Source organism: Oncorhynchus keta, chromosome 29, assembly GCF_023373465.1.
Source record: "Oncorhynchus keta strain PuntledgeMale-10-30-2019 chromosome 29, Oket_V2, whole genome shotgun sequence".
Taxonomy (NCBI): domain Eukaryota; kingdom Metazoa; phylum Chordata; class Actinopteri; order Salmoniformes; family Salmonidae; genus Oncorhynchus; species Oncorhynchus keta.
Genome location: NC_068449.1, coordinates 52884019 through 52897806, shown reverse-complemented (window position 1 = coordinate 52897806; position 13788 = coordinate 52884019). Strand labels below are relative to the sequence as shown.

Here is a 13788-nt window from a genome sequence, read left to right as displayed (position 1 = left end):
GATGGTAAATTTGACTGTTCAGACAAGTCGCAAGGCCTGGAATAATACTTTTATCTGATTTTTAAACCACATATGGTGAAGTGTACCTTGAAATATCCGATTCCATCTCATTTTTGGTTGTTCGAATCAGGTATTGCTAAAAAAAAAAAATCAGACGCATAAAGAAATGATAAAATAAGAATGTGTTGAAGATTAATCAAAGAAGAAACTGGAATACTTCAGGACATCTCCACCAACCACATTTACAATGCTCCTCAAGTACATGATTACAGTCCTTTTATAATAATTGGATTCCCATTTAAATGTGTCAAAATGACAGGAACATGCAAATGAATTAGTTCACATAAGTCTCTGCAAGCTACTGTGTCAAACAGTGACAAGACGAGTAAAGGCGAGAAGGGTGCGTTTACACAGGCATCCCAATTCTGATTTTTCTTCACTAATTAGTCTTTTGACCAATCACAATGTTTTTCAGCGCTGATCTGTTTGGTCAAAAGACCAATTAGTGAAGAAAAAAATCAGAATTGGGCTGCCTGTCTTAACGCAGTCAATGTAGTACAAAAACCCTAAGTGCAATTAATTCTCTCATCTTTCTAGACACTTACCCACTCAGTCTAAGCACACTTCCCATACATTGACAACTGTCCCCTTTTTCATCCAGATTACACGTTGCTCCAAATCTTCAAGGGAAATTGCTGAAATGTGAGAGATTTGTATGTAAATTACTGCATGTTGAAGATTTTTTTCCCCTTGGTGGCTAAATGGAGAGCTATCAAATTAAAATGAGAGAATAGTGAACAGGTGAGGTAATCATTGATTGGGGAAGTGGTAGGCATTTGGACACTTCCTGAAACATAATGGCACAATTTAGTACAGCACATCACTTTGTGCGTGCATTTCTCATTCCTCTATAGAAATGTCTGTGGTCCAGAGGAGGCTGGTGTGAGGAGCTACAGGAGGACAGGCTCATTGTAATGGCTGGAATGGAATAGATGGTCAAACACAAACCATGTTAGACTTCATTCCAGTCATTATAATGAGCATGTCCTCTAGCTCCTCCCATCAACCTCAGTGGGTGGGACTTCCTGGCCTTTGTTATTTTCTCTTTCCTCTGTCATTGTTTTCCTCCCTATAGTACGCCAACATTTTTTTAACATAGGTGACATACTGCCGGTGACAAAGAGACTCAAAAAAGGTTGTTTTATTTAGTTTACTTTCAAATGGAAATGTTTCTCTTTTGATTCGTTAAAGAAAAGAAAGCATCAACGTTTTGCAGTTGGTCTCGAGACAAGACAACCCTGCAATGGGATGGTGAGAATTAAGTAGTATGGAAATGACAGTACAGGCACAGTTTTTCAATTCAAATGATACATGCTGGAATAGTTGGTGCAAATATATACAGCAAAGACTAATTCTCCTGGTATAACATGCTTAGGACTTTGAGAGAGAAATGGGCCTGTATTCATGAAGAATCTCAGCGTAAGAGTGCTGCTCTAGAATCAGTTGTTTGCCTTTTACAATGACTAAGATTACATGAACAGTGGAGACCTGATCCTAAACCAGGGCCGGGTTCCCAAAACTATCTCAAGGCTAAGTTCATCATTAGAACCGTAGGATCTTATGGTTCTAACAATGAATTTAGCCTTAAGATGCTTCCGGGAAAGCGGCTTCTGCACTCCTACTCAAGACACTGAATAGGGTCCCTGGAAAGTTAATAAAGCCAATAGTCATGAAAAAAAAAACCACTACGATTCTGAAGTATTTTCTTTTTAGGTAAAACATCACAATTTGTCACTATTTACAAAGACATATCAAGTAAAGTAGATCGTAAGGCATACATACATCAGACCCCAGAAGGTGTGCGTGTAAATCCTTTTGAAATAAATTAAAACCTAAGAGAGAATGAAATCGACACACCATCACAATAATAAACTCCTGAAACAAGTTGACTGGTGCACGTTGAGAAGGCATTTTCAACAGCACTTTGCTCTATAGCATCAAATCTGTCCGTTTATAGATTATTTGGACATCTATCGTTGAGATAACTCAAAATAAATTAGAAATGGAAATAGCTGTTATTAGTATTTGAATGAGTACCTGATTTCTCTCTCCTATAAACCTACGTTTGACACCTTTGCATAACTCACAGAAAGTGTCGGGGAGCTTCCCGTTAAAAGCTGTCACAGTTGATTCTGTCATTTCATATCACATGTCCCGATACCATCTCGGAGAGCGTATAGAATTCCACCCTGCAGAATTACCACACACCGTATATAGTGTTGAATAAAGGACACTTTCTGTTTATATACATAACACTTTGTACAACTCTTTTTGTTTTGCAAATGTCAAGCCGTTTCCTCTTCCACTAAAAACTAAACGAGGAAGAGAATCATTCCTCAGTCGATTAAATGACGTTTCAGTGAATCCAAACCTTTGATTGAACACTTGGTCAGTTGCGTTTCAGAAAAAAGTTACTTGTTTTCTATTTTCTTGCATTCACACAACAAGTTTTCACTAAGAAAACCTGGTTCTCTCTCTTACAATGTTTTGGATAATATTAGACCTGTACAAGAGAAAAATGGCCCAATTTCCTACCAGCAAAACTAGGCAACCTTGGCAGTAAAGTATTAAGTAGACACTCAGCATTCTGAAAGAGAGATGACTCATTCTCTCCCAAAACAGTGTCCCACAGTGTTGTGATTTAATCATAAAGGAAATGTCTTTAAGTTGTCTCCTGGTCATTCTCCAACCAACTAGAGGAAAAATCTACCATAAGTGGCAGTAAGTGTTCCAGACTCCAAGTCTTTGTGGATGTGGTAATGTCTTTACAGAGTCCCCATATCAGGCAGGGGAGGACCGATACATCAATCAAACCTACTTGCATCCATACTGCATTCAGCTTATTCCTGGCACATACCCCCTGTCTGCCACAGAGGGGCGCTGTGCTGTCGCGGTTCTGTCCTCAGACTGACTGATGGCAGTGTAAACTAAAGACAGTTCAGCGGCCCTGGAGGTCCGCCAGCCCCTTCACTTCGGCACTAGGAGTCTGGAGGAGGTGAAGGCCGGGGCCCGGGCTTGGAGTAATGTCTGCGGCCCAGCAGTGTGGGGCTGTAGCTGGGTGAGCTGGGGGTCACTTGGGCCCTTTGGTAGAGGTGTCTGTCTCTGTGGACTGGCGTCCATCGTTCCAGGCCTCCCGGGTGCTCTTGAGGGCCTGCGTCCGCTGCTGGTCCACCACCACGTAGTCCACCCGCTCATCTGACACCGCCAGACCAATCCCATTAATCTTCTTCTGGAAAGGAAGAAACACAGGTCACAGTGAGTGAGTGAGTGAGTGAGTGAGTGAGTGAGTGAGTGAGTGAGTGAGTGAGTGAGTGAGTGAGTGAGTGGTCTCACCTTCCGTGGTGGGGTAGATTTGCCGGGGTCCAGGTCTAGGTCCAGGTACTCCACCTGCTTGTCTCCCTTGGGCTTCACCATTGGGCTGCTCCCCCCGTCCGCCGTCATGGGCGCACCCAGCTTCATGTTCTAAGCAAAAAGGGAGATACCATGTTACAGTGGAGATTGTGAGTGTCATCATCCCCCTGAGCATGATTAAATGTTAGTGCTACACTCTAGGACTGGGCAAGAGGAGTGGTAGTACAGCTACAATGGAGACAGTTCTAGGACAGTCTACTACAAAACACTACATTGAGTTATTACGCAAACCTCAAGTCACGTCAGCATGTACACTACCACTGCAGACGGTGTCTGAAATCTTAGTGGGGTTTGGGGGGGAAATTACACCACAACCCACACCATGCAGTGAGAGCATAGGCTCTATGGGCATCTCCGGTTAGGCTCCAAACTGGCAACCCAGGCAGCTTGTCTAACCACACTTGGCAACCCGTCTCACCTCCTCTACGGTGTCAAGGCCCTCCATCTCCCTCTTAACAGGGGTGATGGGGACAGTGCAGTAGAAGGACTCCTCTCTACAGAGACAGCAGGGAAAGGTCAGAGGTCAAACAATAACACAGGCTGTACTGAGAGGGGAAAGAGGAAGAGAGGGACTAGGAAAAAATATGAGTGAAAAAAGCAACAGGAAGTAAACATTAGGTAAAGGCGAAGAAACGATAAGGGAAAACATATCAATAAAAAGGTCATAAAGACCTGGAAAACAAACAATCAAGCAGACATACTATACAGGAAATTACCCCTTTTGTTGTTGGTGAAGTTAACCAGTCAATTTAGTATAGTTAAGAATTTCCTTTAGGAGAGAACGGAACAACGTTAAACAGTGATTGTGCTGTTCAATTTATTGACACCAACCGGGAAAATATTTATATGTATTTAGGACATTTTTGCTGTATTCAGACAGATTAGAAACAGCGGGAAGACTAAACAGCGGTGAGACAAATTGGGAGACAAAGTGGGAAATGTGGAGACCCGTGGTTGTGTTCACATGCCTACACCACCAGATCATGGAGTCTGAGCCAGGGAAAATAATTTATCTGACCAGTCAACAAAAAGGGTCCTTGAGAACTGATGGAAGAAAAACAAGTTAGAAGAATAGAAGGAGCAAAAAAGGAGATGTCCACCAGATGGACTGAATACCTGCAGGGGGAAGGAGATGTCTACCAGATGGACTGAATACCTGCAGGGGGAAGGAGATGTCCACCAGATGGACTGAATACCTGCAGGGGGAAGGAGATGTCCACCAGATGGACCGAATACCTGCAGGGGGAAGGAGATGTCCACCAGATGGACCGAATACCTGCAGGGGGAAGGAGATGTCCACCAGATGGACCGAATACCTGCAGGGGGAAGGAGATGTCCACCAGATGGACCGAATACCTGCAGGGGGAAGGAGATGTCCACCAGATGGACCGAATACCTGCAGGGGGAAGGAGATGTCCACCAGATGGACCGAATACCTGCAGGGGGAAGGAGATGTCCACCAGATGGACCGAATACCTGCAGGGGGAAGGAGATGTCCACCAGATGGACCGAATACCTGCAGGGGGAAGGAGATGTCCACCAGATGGACCGAATACCTGCAGGGGGAAGGAGATGTCCACCAGATGGACCGAATACCTGCAGGGGGAAGGAGATGTCCACCAGATGGACCGAATACCTGCAGGGGGAAGGAGATGTCCACCAGATGGACCGAATACCTGCAGGGGGAAGGAGATGTCCACCAGATGGACCGAATACCTGCAGGGGGAAGGAGATGTCCACCAGATGGACCGAATACCTGCAGGGGAAGGAGATGTCCACCAGATGGACCGAATACCTGCAGGGGAAGGAGATGTCCACCAGATGGACCGAATACCTGCAGGGGGAAGGAGATGTCCACCAGATGGACCGAATACCTGCAGGGGGAAGGAGATGTCCACCAGATGGACCGAATACCTGCAGGGGGAAGGAGATGTCCACCAGATGGACCGAATACCTGCAGGGGGAAGGAGATACCTGGACCCCTGCAGAGGGCAGGGGGAAGGAGATGTCCACCAGATGGACCGAATACCTGCAGGGGGAAGGAGATGTCCACCAGATGGACTGAATACCTGCAGGGGGAAGGAGATGTCCACCAGATGGACTGAATACCTGCAGGGGGAAGGAGATGTCCACCAGATGGACTGAATACCTGCAGGGGGAAGGAGATGTCCACCAGATGGACCGAATACCTGCAGGGGAAGGAGATGTCCACCAGATGGACCGAATACCTGCAGGGGGAAGGAGATGTCCACCAGATGGACCGAATACCTGCAGGGGGAAGGAGATGTCCACCAGATGGACCGAATACCTGCAGGGGAAGGAGATGTCCACCAGATGGACCGAATACCTGCAGGGGGAAGGAGATGTCCACCAGATGGACCGAATACCTGCAGGGGGAAGGAGATGTCCACCAGATGGACCGAATACCTGCAGGGGGAAGGAGATGTCCACCAGATGGACCGAATACCTGCAGGGGGAAGGAGATGTCCACCAGATGGACCGAATACCTGCAGGGGGAAGGAGATGTCCACCAGATGGACTGAATACCTGCAGGGGGAAGGAGATGTCCACCAGATGGACTGAATACCTGCAGGGGGAAGGAGATGTCCACCAGATGGACCGAATACCTGCAGGGGGAAGGAGATGTCCACCAGATGGACTGAATACCTGCAGGGGGAAGGAGATGTCCACCAGATGGACCGAATACCTGCAGGGGGAAGGAGATGTCCACCAGATGGACTGAATACCTGCAGGGGGAAGGAGATGTCCACCAGATGGACCGAATACCTGCAGGGGGAAGGAGATGTCCACCAGATGGACTGAATACCTGCAGGGGGAAGGAGATGTCCACCAGATGGACTGAATACCTGCAGGGGGAAGGAGATGTCCACCAGATGGACTGAATACCTACAGGGGGAAGGAGATGTCCACCAGATGGACTGAATACCTACAGGGGGAAGGAGATGTCCACCAGATGGACTGAATACCTACAGGGGGAAGAGAGTGAAAGCGCAAATGAAAAAGTCAAAAAAAGCAGGATGACAAGTGATGAAGAGGGAAAGAAGAGGTGAAGAAAATAGAAGTGTTGAAGAGGAGTCCTTCTGTGGCAACCATCTCTTTCTCCTCTTTCTCCTCTTGGGAGGCCGAGGAGGATGATAACAGACTATGATTTTTACTAGGTATACTATACTAACATGGGAAATTAGAAACAAGAAACGTGGACTCATCATTTCAATGTCATCACACTAACAAAAAAACAGTAGTATGTTTTGAAGTGAAGTCAGACTACACTATATACACCCAAAAGTATGTGGACACCCCTTCAACTTAGTGGATTTGGCTATTTCAGCCACACCCGTTGCTGACAGGTGTATAAAATCAAGCATACAGCCACGCTATCGCCATAGACAAACATTGGCAGTAGAATGGCCTGACTGACGAGCTCTGACTTTCAACATGATACCATCGTAGGAAGCCACCTTTCCAACAAGTCAGTTCATAAAATGTCTCCCCTGCTAGAGCTGCCCCGGTCAACTGTAAGTGCTGTTAATGTGAAGTGGAAACGTCTAGGAGCACCAACGGCTCAGCCGCGAAGTGGTAGGCCACACAAGCTCACAGAACGGGACCGCTGAGTGCGGACGCATGTAGGACGTAAAAAACGTCTGGCCTCGATTGCCACACTCACTACAGAGTTCCAAACTGCCTCTGGAAGCAAGGTCAGCACAATAACTGTTCACCGGGAGCTTCATGAAATGTGTTTCCATGGCCGTGGAGACACATGCACAATGCCAAACGTGGGCTGGAGAGGGGTAAAGCTCGCCACCATTGGACTCTGGAGCAGTGGAAACGCATTCTCTGGAGTGATGAATCACGCTTCACCATCTGGCAGTCCAATGGACAAATCTGTGTTTGGCGGAAGCCAGGAGAACGCTAACTGCCCCAATGCATATTGCCAACTGTAAAGTTTGGTGGAGGAGGAATAATGGTCTGGGGCTGTTTGTCATGGTTCCCAGCTAGGCCCATTAGTTCCAGTGATGGGAAATCTTAATGCTAAAGCATACAATGAAATTCTAGATGATTCTGTGCTTCCAACTTTGTGGCAAAAGTTTGGCCCTTTCCTGTTTCAGCATGGCAATGCCCCCGTGCACAAAACGAGGTCCATACAGAAATGGTTTGTCGAGATCTGTGTGGAAGAACTTGACTGGCCTGCACAGAGCCCTGACCTCAACCCCATCGAACACGTTTCAGATTAATTGGAATGCCGACTGCAAGCTAGGCATAATCGTCCAATATCAGTGCCCGACCTAACCAATGCTTGTAGCTGAATGGAAGCAGGTCCCCGCAGCAATGTTCCAACATCTGGTGGAAAGCCTTCCTAGAAGAGTGGAGGCTGTGACAGCAGCAAAGGGGGTCCAACTCCATATTAATGCCCATGATTTTGGAATGAGACGTTGGAAGAGCAGGTGTCCACATACCTTTGGTTATGGTTATGTAGTGTATTTAAATTCTTCTGCATACTGCTGTTCTATGGATATTCAGCCCACTAAGATATGCCATCAGACAAATTACATTGCAAATGGTGCACTTTACCATGAATAAAAAAATATATATAATTTAATTGCAATACATTCATTGGCTACTGACTGTATGTGGAACATTAGCTTATTATTGTGACAAGTTGTTTTTTTGTAAAATGTACATAAATCACTGTATGATTTAACATTAATATTTTAGAAGAGAGTAGTTGAGGACGTGTGTTACATACGAGTTCGTCTGCCTTAGAGACCATGGCTACATAATTCTCATCACAGTCCTCGGAGTCGGTGCTGGAGGCGGTGCTATGCACCGAGGGAGGCCTGGGGGGCATGGGGAACCTGGAGGGACTGAGCAGCATCACACACACTGTGTTTAACACACCGTCGGTACACACACACACACACACACACACACAAATTGCAGCAGTGCCTGCAGAGTTCCCTGCAGAGAAAAAATGACTCACTGGAAAAAGACAAAAAGCTAATTTCTAAGACATGACTACTTTGACATGTTATGAGGTGACTAAAGTCATGCGTGGAGGGTTAATGTTCTGATAGAATACCAAACCTATAGTCACATGCAGTAGAAAGGAATTCAACTAAGTTGACGTTGACCTAAGGTCAGCTTTACATTTTACTCCCAAATGGTTAGGATGCGGTGAGCGACAATAATCCTAGATGTGTTTCTAAGGGCCACTTTGACCCTGAGCTGCTGTAGAGGTGAAAGGTCAAAGGGTAAGACACTTACTCCCGAGCAAAAGACCTGGTGACAGGCGAGCGGACGGGTGCCGATGACTCCTCCCACTCAGGTAGGGGCTTGATCTCCAAAGGGGCGGGCTTGGCTGTAGAGGGGAGGGGCAAACACCCCCGTCAATCTCTCTCATCACGTACCATCATTGCAACACAATACATTCCATTCCACCATACAAAAGGTGGTGTGGATGTAGGCTTTCATTTGTCCAACAGAGGTCCCTAAAAGCCACAATACCTCCTTGCAAGACTAAAACTGTAGGCTAGATTCCAATATGAGAAGTTGAGTGTAATACAAAAATGTAATCAATTGGTTATAGGTTTATAGAGCACGTCCACATTGAGTGTCCACAGCCAACTGCTCCCGCATGGTTAACTTAACAGAGCCCAATCTGGCAACCCGGGTGCTATAGAAACACAGTCAGCATAGCTCCCTCAGCCTGGCTAGAAAACACCATCTGGTGCTGCAGTCTACAGGACAGCAGCACTAACACTTCTCAGCCTACAGTACTAAACACCCTTCATGCAATCCGGAGATATATATATATATCTCCGGATTGCATGAAGGGTATGTGTGTATATATATATATATATATACACACATATATACATATACATATACATATACATACATACATACATATACATACATACATACATATACATACATACATACATACATACATACATATCTGAACAGAACATAAAGAGGGGAAAATATCATTCATCGTACCTGAGCAATAAACTTTCTTCCATTACAAATACAATAAAGAGCACATGATAGAATTACATGTTGAAACAGGAGCATGCGGAACAGTGTTAAAAATACAAGAGGTAGTTGGTTAGAACAGTCCATCACTGGTGTGTTTGTGTGTGTCACTAACCTAAGAATCAATTACTGTACTGGTGTAAATCATTAATGCTATTGATTACTTTGAATATGTGGGCTTGAGATTTGGTTGTTGGTGCGGTACACTAGTACACTGACAACGTTCTACGTACTGGAGATCTTCCACCCGGAGATATGATCTTTGCACCATTTCCTGAAGAAGCCTAGAGGATAACATCTCTAGGGTGTTGGTGAGGTTCAAAAACGTGTTATGAGAGCAAAATGTGGAATCGGAAACAACAACTGAACAGAAGAGGGTCCCCGCTGGTCCAGGAGTTAGTTGATTGGATGAGACAGGATACCATGTGATGTCACAGGAGAACATTCAGAAGCATGCGTTGAGTTCAAACACGTTCGGACAGAATGAGAGATGAGTATTCAGAACCAAGTTTCAGGCGTCGTTGTTTGGTAGTACCTACCCTTGCGTCGTCTTGGGAACTCCCCTACGGTCTGAGAGTCGGTTCGCTCTAAACCAACCCCCTTTGCTCTTATTATTTTAGGACTCTGACCTGATTGGTTAAAAAAAGAAGACTTTTCACATTACCATCATTGATAAAACGATGACATCATTGTAACCCCTATTTTAATAAAACCCTGCCATGCAAAGCCGACAGATCAACAGACTTTGTTGAGAGACAACTCACTACTTCCACCCTACCATTGCTTCATCCCTATTGGTGTATACACCAGTATAGACAGGACCATCGCCATGGCAACAGCAGACGCTAACATTTCCCATCATGCACCTCACTCCACGCAACATGGTTGTGACTAGAGGGAGTACAGCTACGACCGGAAGTGAGTTTTCATAGCAGGTTAGGAGAGCATTTTCCTAACCTTAACCTATGCCTCCTAACCTGCTGGGTCAATTCTCCTAACCAGCTATGAAAAACTAACTTCCAGTCGTAGCTGTACTCCCTCTAGTCAGAACCCTGTAACATGGCTGGCCTCAGACTTGACAGGACAACAACATGCACCAGTATGAGTGTGGAAGATCATTTTTAGTGCAACAACACATCCACAACAGCAGACAATAAAAGCGCACATGTATCTGTACACCAGCAGACCGACGTTATAACCGTATGTATAACCCTCACTATAGCCAGAGAACACAGCGCACTCCAGATAAAACCATGGCAGACATTTAGAACAGAGCCATAAGGAAAGTGAATGATGCTACGTGTTGGCATCGACCACAGATGCTTCAGCCTCACAAGACCTCGCCTACAGAATCAAACCAAGCAAGAGAGGCCCAATCCCAAATGGACCCCTGGACCCTATTCAATTGTGGAGATCTGAGAGGAATTGATTTGTTAAAGCAATATGGTCAAACTTCCACCAAGTGCATAGGGTCTAGCGGTGGATTTGATTTGGGATTTGTACCAGAGCCGGTGAGCCAGAGGGAAGGCTCGAGAGATTAACCCTGAAGCCAACAGAACACAACAGCCCTACAAGAACACACAGGCTGGACAGAGGTCACAAACTCAGCAGGTGGATAGCAGTGGTGGTTAGGTGAGGACAGAGATTGCATTGAGATGGAAGTTCACGGTGATGGCCCATGGTTATGAAAAACTCAAGTAACTGTTTGCCGATCCCTTTGTCGCCGTAATAAGGAGCCCCTGACTACAGTAACATGTCCTTGCACCGAACCACTCACATCCAGCACCCCATGATGACACGGGAATGAAAATAACCAAGAGTCAGTGACCTGAAAGTTAAAGCTCTAAGCCGTGAACAGAGAGGGACTGACTTCACGATTTCGAACATATTCCCCCTTTCTTCTCTACCATTGACAGTGACTGGTAATGACCTCTGCTTTGGGTCTGCCTCCCCCGTGGGATATTCAAATCCTTCCTGCTCTAGATTAAATGTCCCCTGGTGGGTCAGGAGGGGGCTGTTGCTCCATCAAAGAGGCCCTTTCAGAGGGGGGGGGGCACGACAATGGGGATAGAGGTGACCGCTCTGGGCGCTCCATGGTGATGGTGGCCCAGGCCGGTCACCCCCCCCTAAAGCCCCGGAGAGGGCCCCCTGAACTCAGGGACAAAGGTCCCTTTGAATGGGGTGAGGGGGATAGAAAATGAGGAGAGCAGGCTATAAGCTAAAAGAGAAGGCTGAGATGAGGGTGGAGGAGGTGAGAGGGAGAGGATAGGCTAGTGGGCTAAACTAAAAGAGAAGGCTGAGAGGAGGGTGGAGGAGGTGAGAGGGAGAGGATAGGCTAGTGGGCTAAACTAAAAGAGAAGGCTGAGAGGAGGGTGGAGGAGGTGAGAGGGAGAGGATAGGCTAGTGGGCTAAACTAAAAGAGAAGGCTGAGAGGAGGGTGGATGAGGTGAGAGGGAGAGGATAGGCTAGTGGGCTAAGCTAAAAGAGAATGCTGAGATGAGGGTGGAGGAGGTGAGAGGGAGAGGATAGGCTAGTGGGCTAAGCTAAAAGAGAATGCTGAGATGAGAGGGAGAGGATAGGCTAGTGGGCTAAGCTAAAAGAGAATGCTGAGATGAGGGTGGAGGAGGTGAGAGGGAGAGGATAGGCTAGTGGGCTAAGCTAAAAGAGAATGCTGAGATGAGGGTGGAGGAGGTGAGAGGGAGAGGATAGGCTAGTGGGCTAAACTAAAAGAGAAGGCTGAGAGGAGGGTGGATGAGGTGAGAGGGAGAGGATAGGCTACTGGGCTAAATTAAAAGAGAATGCTGAGAGGAGGGTGGAGGAGGTGAGAGGGAGAGGATAGGCTAGTGGGCTAAACTAAAAGAGAGGGCTGAGACGAGGGTGGAGGAGGTGAGAGGGAGAGGATAGGCTAGTGGGCTAAACTAAAAGAGAAGGCTGAGAGGAGGGTGGATGAGGTGAGAGGGAGAGGATAGGCTAGTGGGCTAAGCTAAAAGAGAATGCTGAGAGGAGGGTGGAGGAGGTGAGAGGGAGAGGATAGGCTAGTGGGCTAAACTAAAAGAGAAGGCTGAGATGAGGGTGGATGAGGTGAGAGGGAGAGGATAGGCTAGTGGGCTAAACTAAAAGAGAAGGCTGAGAGGAGGGTGGATGAGGTGAGAGGGAGAGGATAGGCTACTGGGCTAAACTAAAAGAGAAGGCTGAGAGGAGGGTGGAGGAGGCTTTGTCTAGAACACTGTGTACATTGAGAGAGGTCTAGAACACTGCCAACATTGAGGAGAGGAGCAAAGGGTGAGCCTCAACAATCTGCACCCCTGTCTGATGCCATACAGGAATTGTATAATGACACATTTTGAAGTGTTGTACTTAAGCAATAAGGCACCTCAGGGGCACCTAAGGGCTGTTCTCAAGCACGACGCAATGCAGAGTGCCTGGCTACAGTCCTTAGCCGTGGTATACGATCTGATATACCACAGCTTTTAGCCAATCAGTATTCAGGGCTCGAACCACCCAGTTTATAATTCAAAATAATGCAATGGTAATCTGCCTTTCATAACCATGAGCCAGCACATGTAAATGTGCGTGAGTTAGAGTTGAATGCCAGGATGTAGAGAGACGAGCAGTTGTGAAAACATTGATGCAACAGCAGATAAAGACAAACGTACCAAGATTCTCTCTCATTCAAAGACACACCCCTTTACACTCCCATTTCCATTCCCCTTCACCCCCCAGCCATCCACCCATCCTCCCTGCCCCCCTCTCACCTTTGCGGTCCGGTTTGAGGTTGCGGTCCACAGGCGGGGGCTGACAATCGCTGATGAGCATGGGCCTGCGGGGTGGGGTATTGGGGCTTGAGCGAAACCCCATGTGGGCCGGCGGGGGAACCTGCTTGCCCAGGGAGAACTCTAAGGTGCCCGGGCCCGGGGTCATGGGGACATAGTTGGGTTCCATGATGGGTTCACAGCCCGACAGGCTGCCGGAGCGGTGGTGGGACGGGGAGTTGGAGCTCATGGGTACGTAGTTCTGGTCAACTTCCTCCATGGACTGGCTGCCCACTGGCATCATGCCTTTGTTTTTCTGGAAGGGAGGGGGGGCAGAGAGAGAGGCAGGCAACATGAGGGCATAGACAAAAAGAACGTACACACACACACACACACACGAAAAGTAGTAAGAGCATACAAGCTTCCCTTATCTGAACCTTAGTGCACTTCAAAACTCCATAGTCATAACAGTCCAATACTTGGAAGGATCAGTATCAATGTGAGAGGTCCT

The 13788-nt window shown here is 46.9% G+C and overlaps 1 protein-coding gene and 1 long non-coding RNA gene across 54 annotated transcripts in view; one reads left to right on the top strand and one right to left on the bottom strand.

Annotated features, from left to right (window-relative positions):
• Window positions 1-1185: 1185 nt before the first annotated feature.
• Window positions 1186-13788, bottom strand: part of LOC118361876 (GRB2-associated-binding protein 1-like) — a 76862-nt gene continuing 64259 nt past the window's right edge. For 5 of the 50 annotated variants that reach the window (XR_008086452.1, XR_008086444.1, XR_008086426.1 and 2 more), the window contains 9 exons: window positions 13281-13593; window positions 10065-10154; window positions 8755-8848; window positions 6459-8354; window positions 6259-6418; window positions 5819-6058; window positions 5700-5779; window positions 5306-5425; window positions 4613-5227 (listed from right to left, as the gene is read on the bottom strand). Coding sequence is in view for 1 of the 50 variants with exons in the window: in XM_052486794.1 (XP_052342754.1) it covers window positions 3131-3289; window positions 3394-3513; window positions 8237-8354; window positions 8755-8848; window positions 10065-10154; window positions 13281-13593 (894 nt within the window). In the remaining 49 variants the exon portion in view is untranslated. Of the gene's footprint in view, window positions 3290-3393; window positions 3514-3925; window positions 5228-5305; window positions 5426-5500; window positions 5661-5699; window positions 5780-5818; window positions 8355-8754; window positions 8849-10064; window positions 10155-13280; window positions 13594-13788 lie in introns of those variants that run through there. The other 45 variants (XR_008086428.1, XR_008086433.1, XR_008086437.1 and 42 more) reach the window with 45 other exon arrangements.
• On the top strand, window positions 11671-12747 carry LOC127913677 (uncharacterized). 4 transcript variants are annotated; one of them, XR_008086475.1, is made up of 5 exons: window positions 11671-11776; window positions 11907-12036; window positions 12152-12281; window positions 12412-12476; window positions 12607-12747. It is a non-coding gene; the product is annotated as an uncharacterized LOC127913677 (long non-coding RNA). The 4 variants fall into 4 exon arrangements; XR_008086476.1 differs by having other exon boundaries at window positions 11683-11776; window positions 11907-11971; window positions 12217-12281; window positions 12607-12741; XR_008086477.1 differs by lacking the exon at window positions 11671-11776 and having other exon boundaries at window positions 11841-11971; window positions 12217-12281; window positions 12607-12741.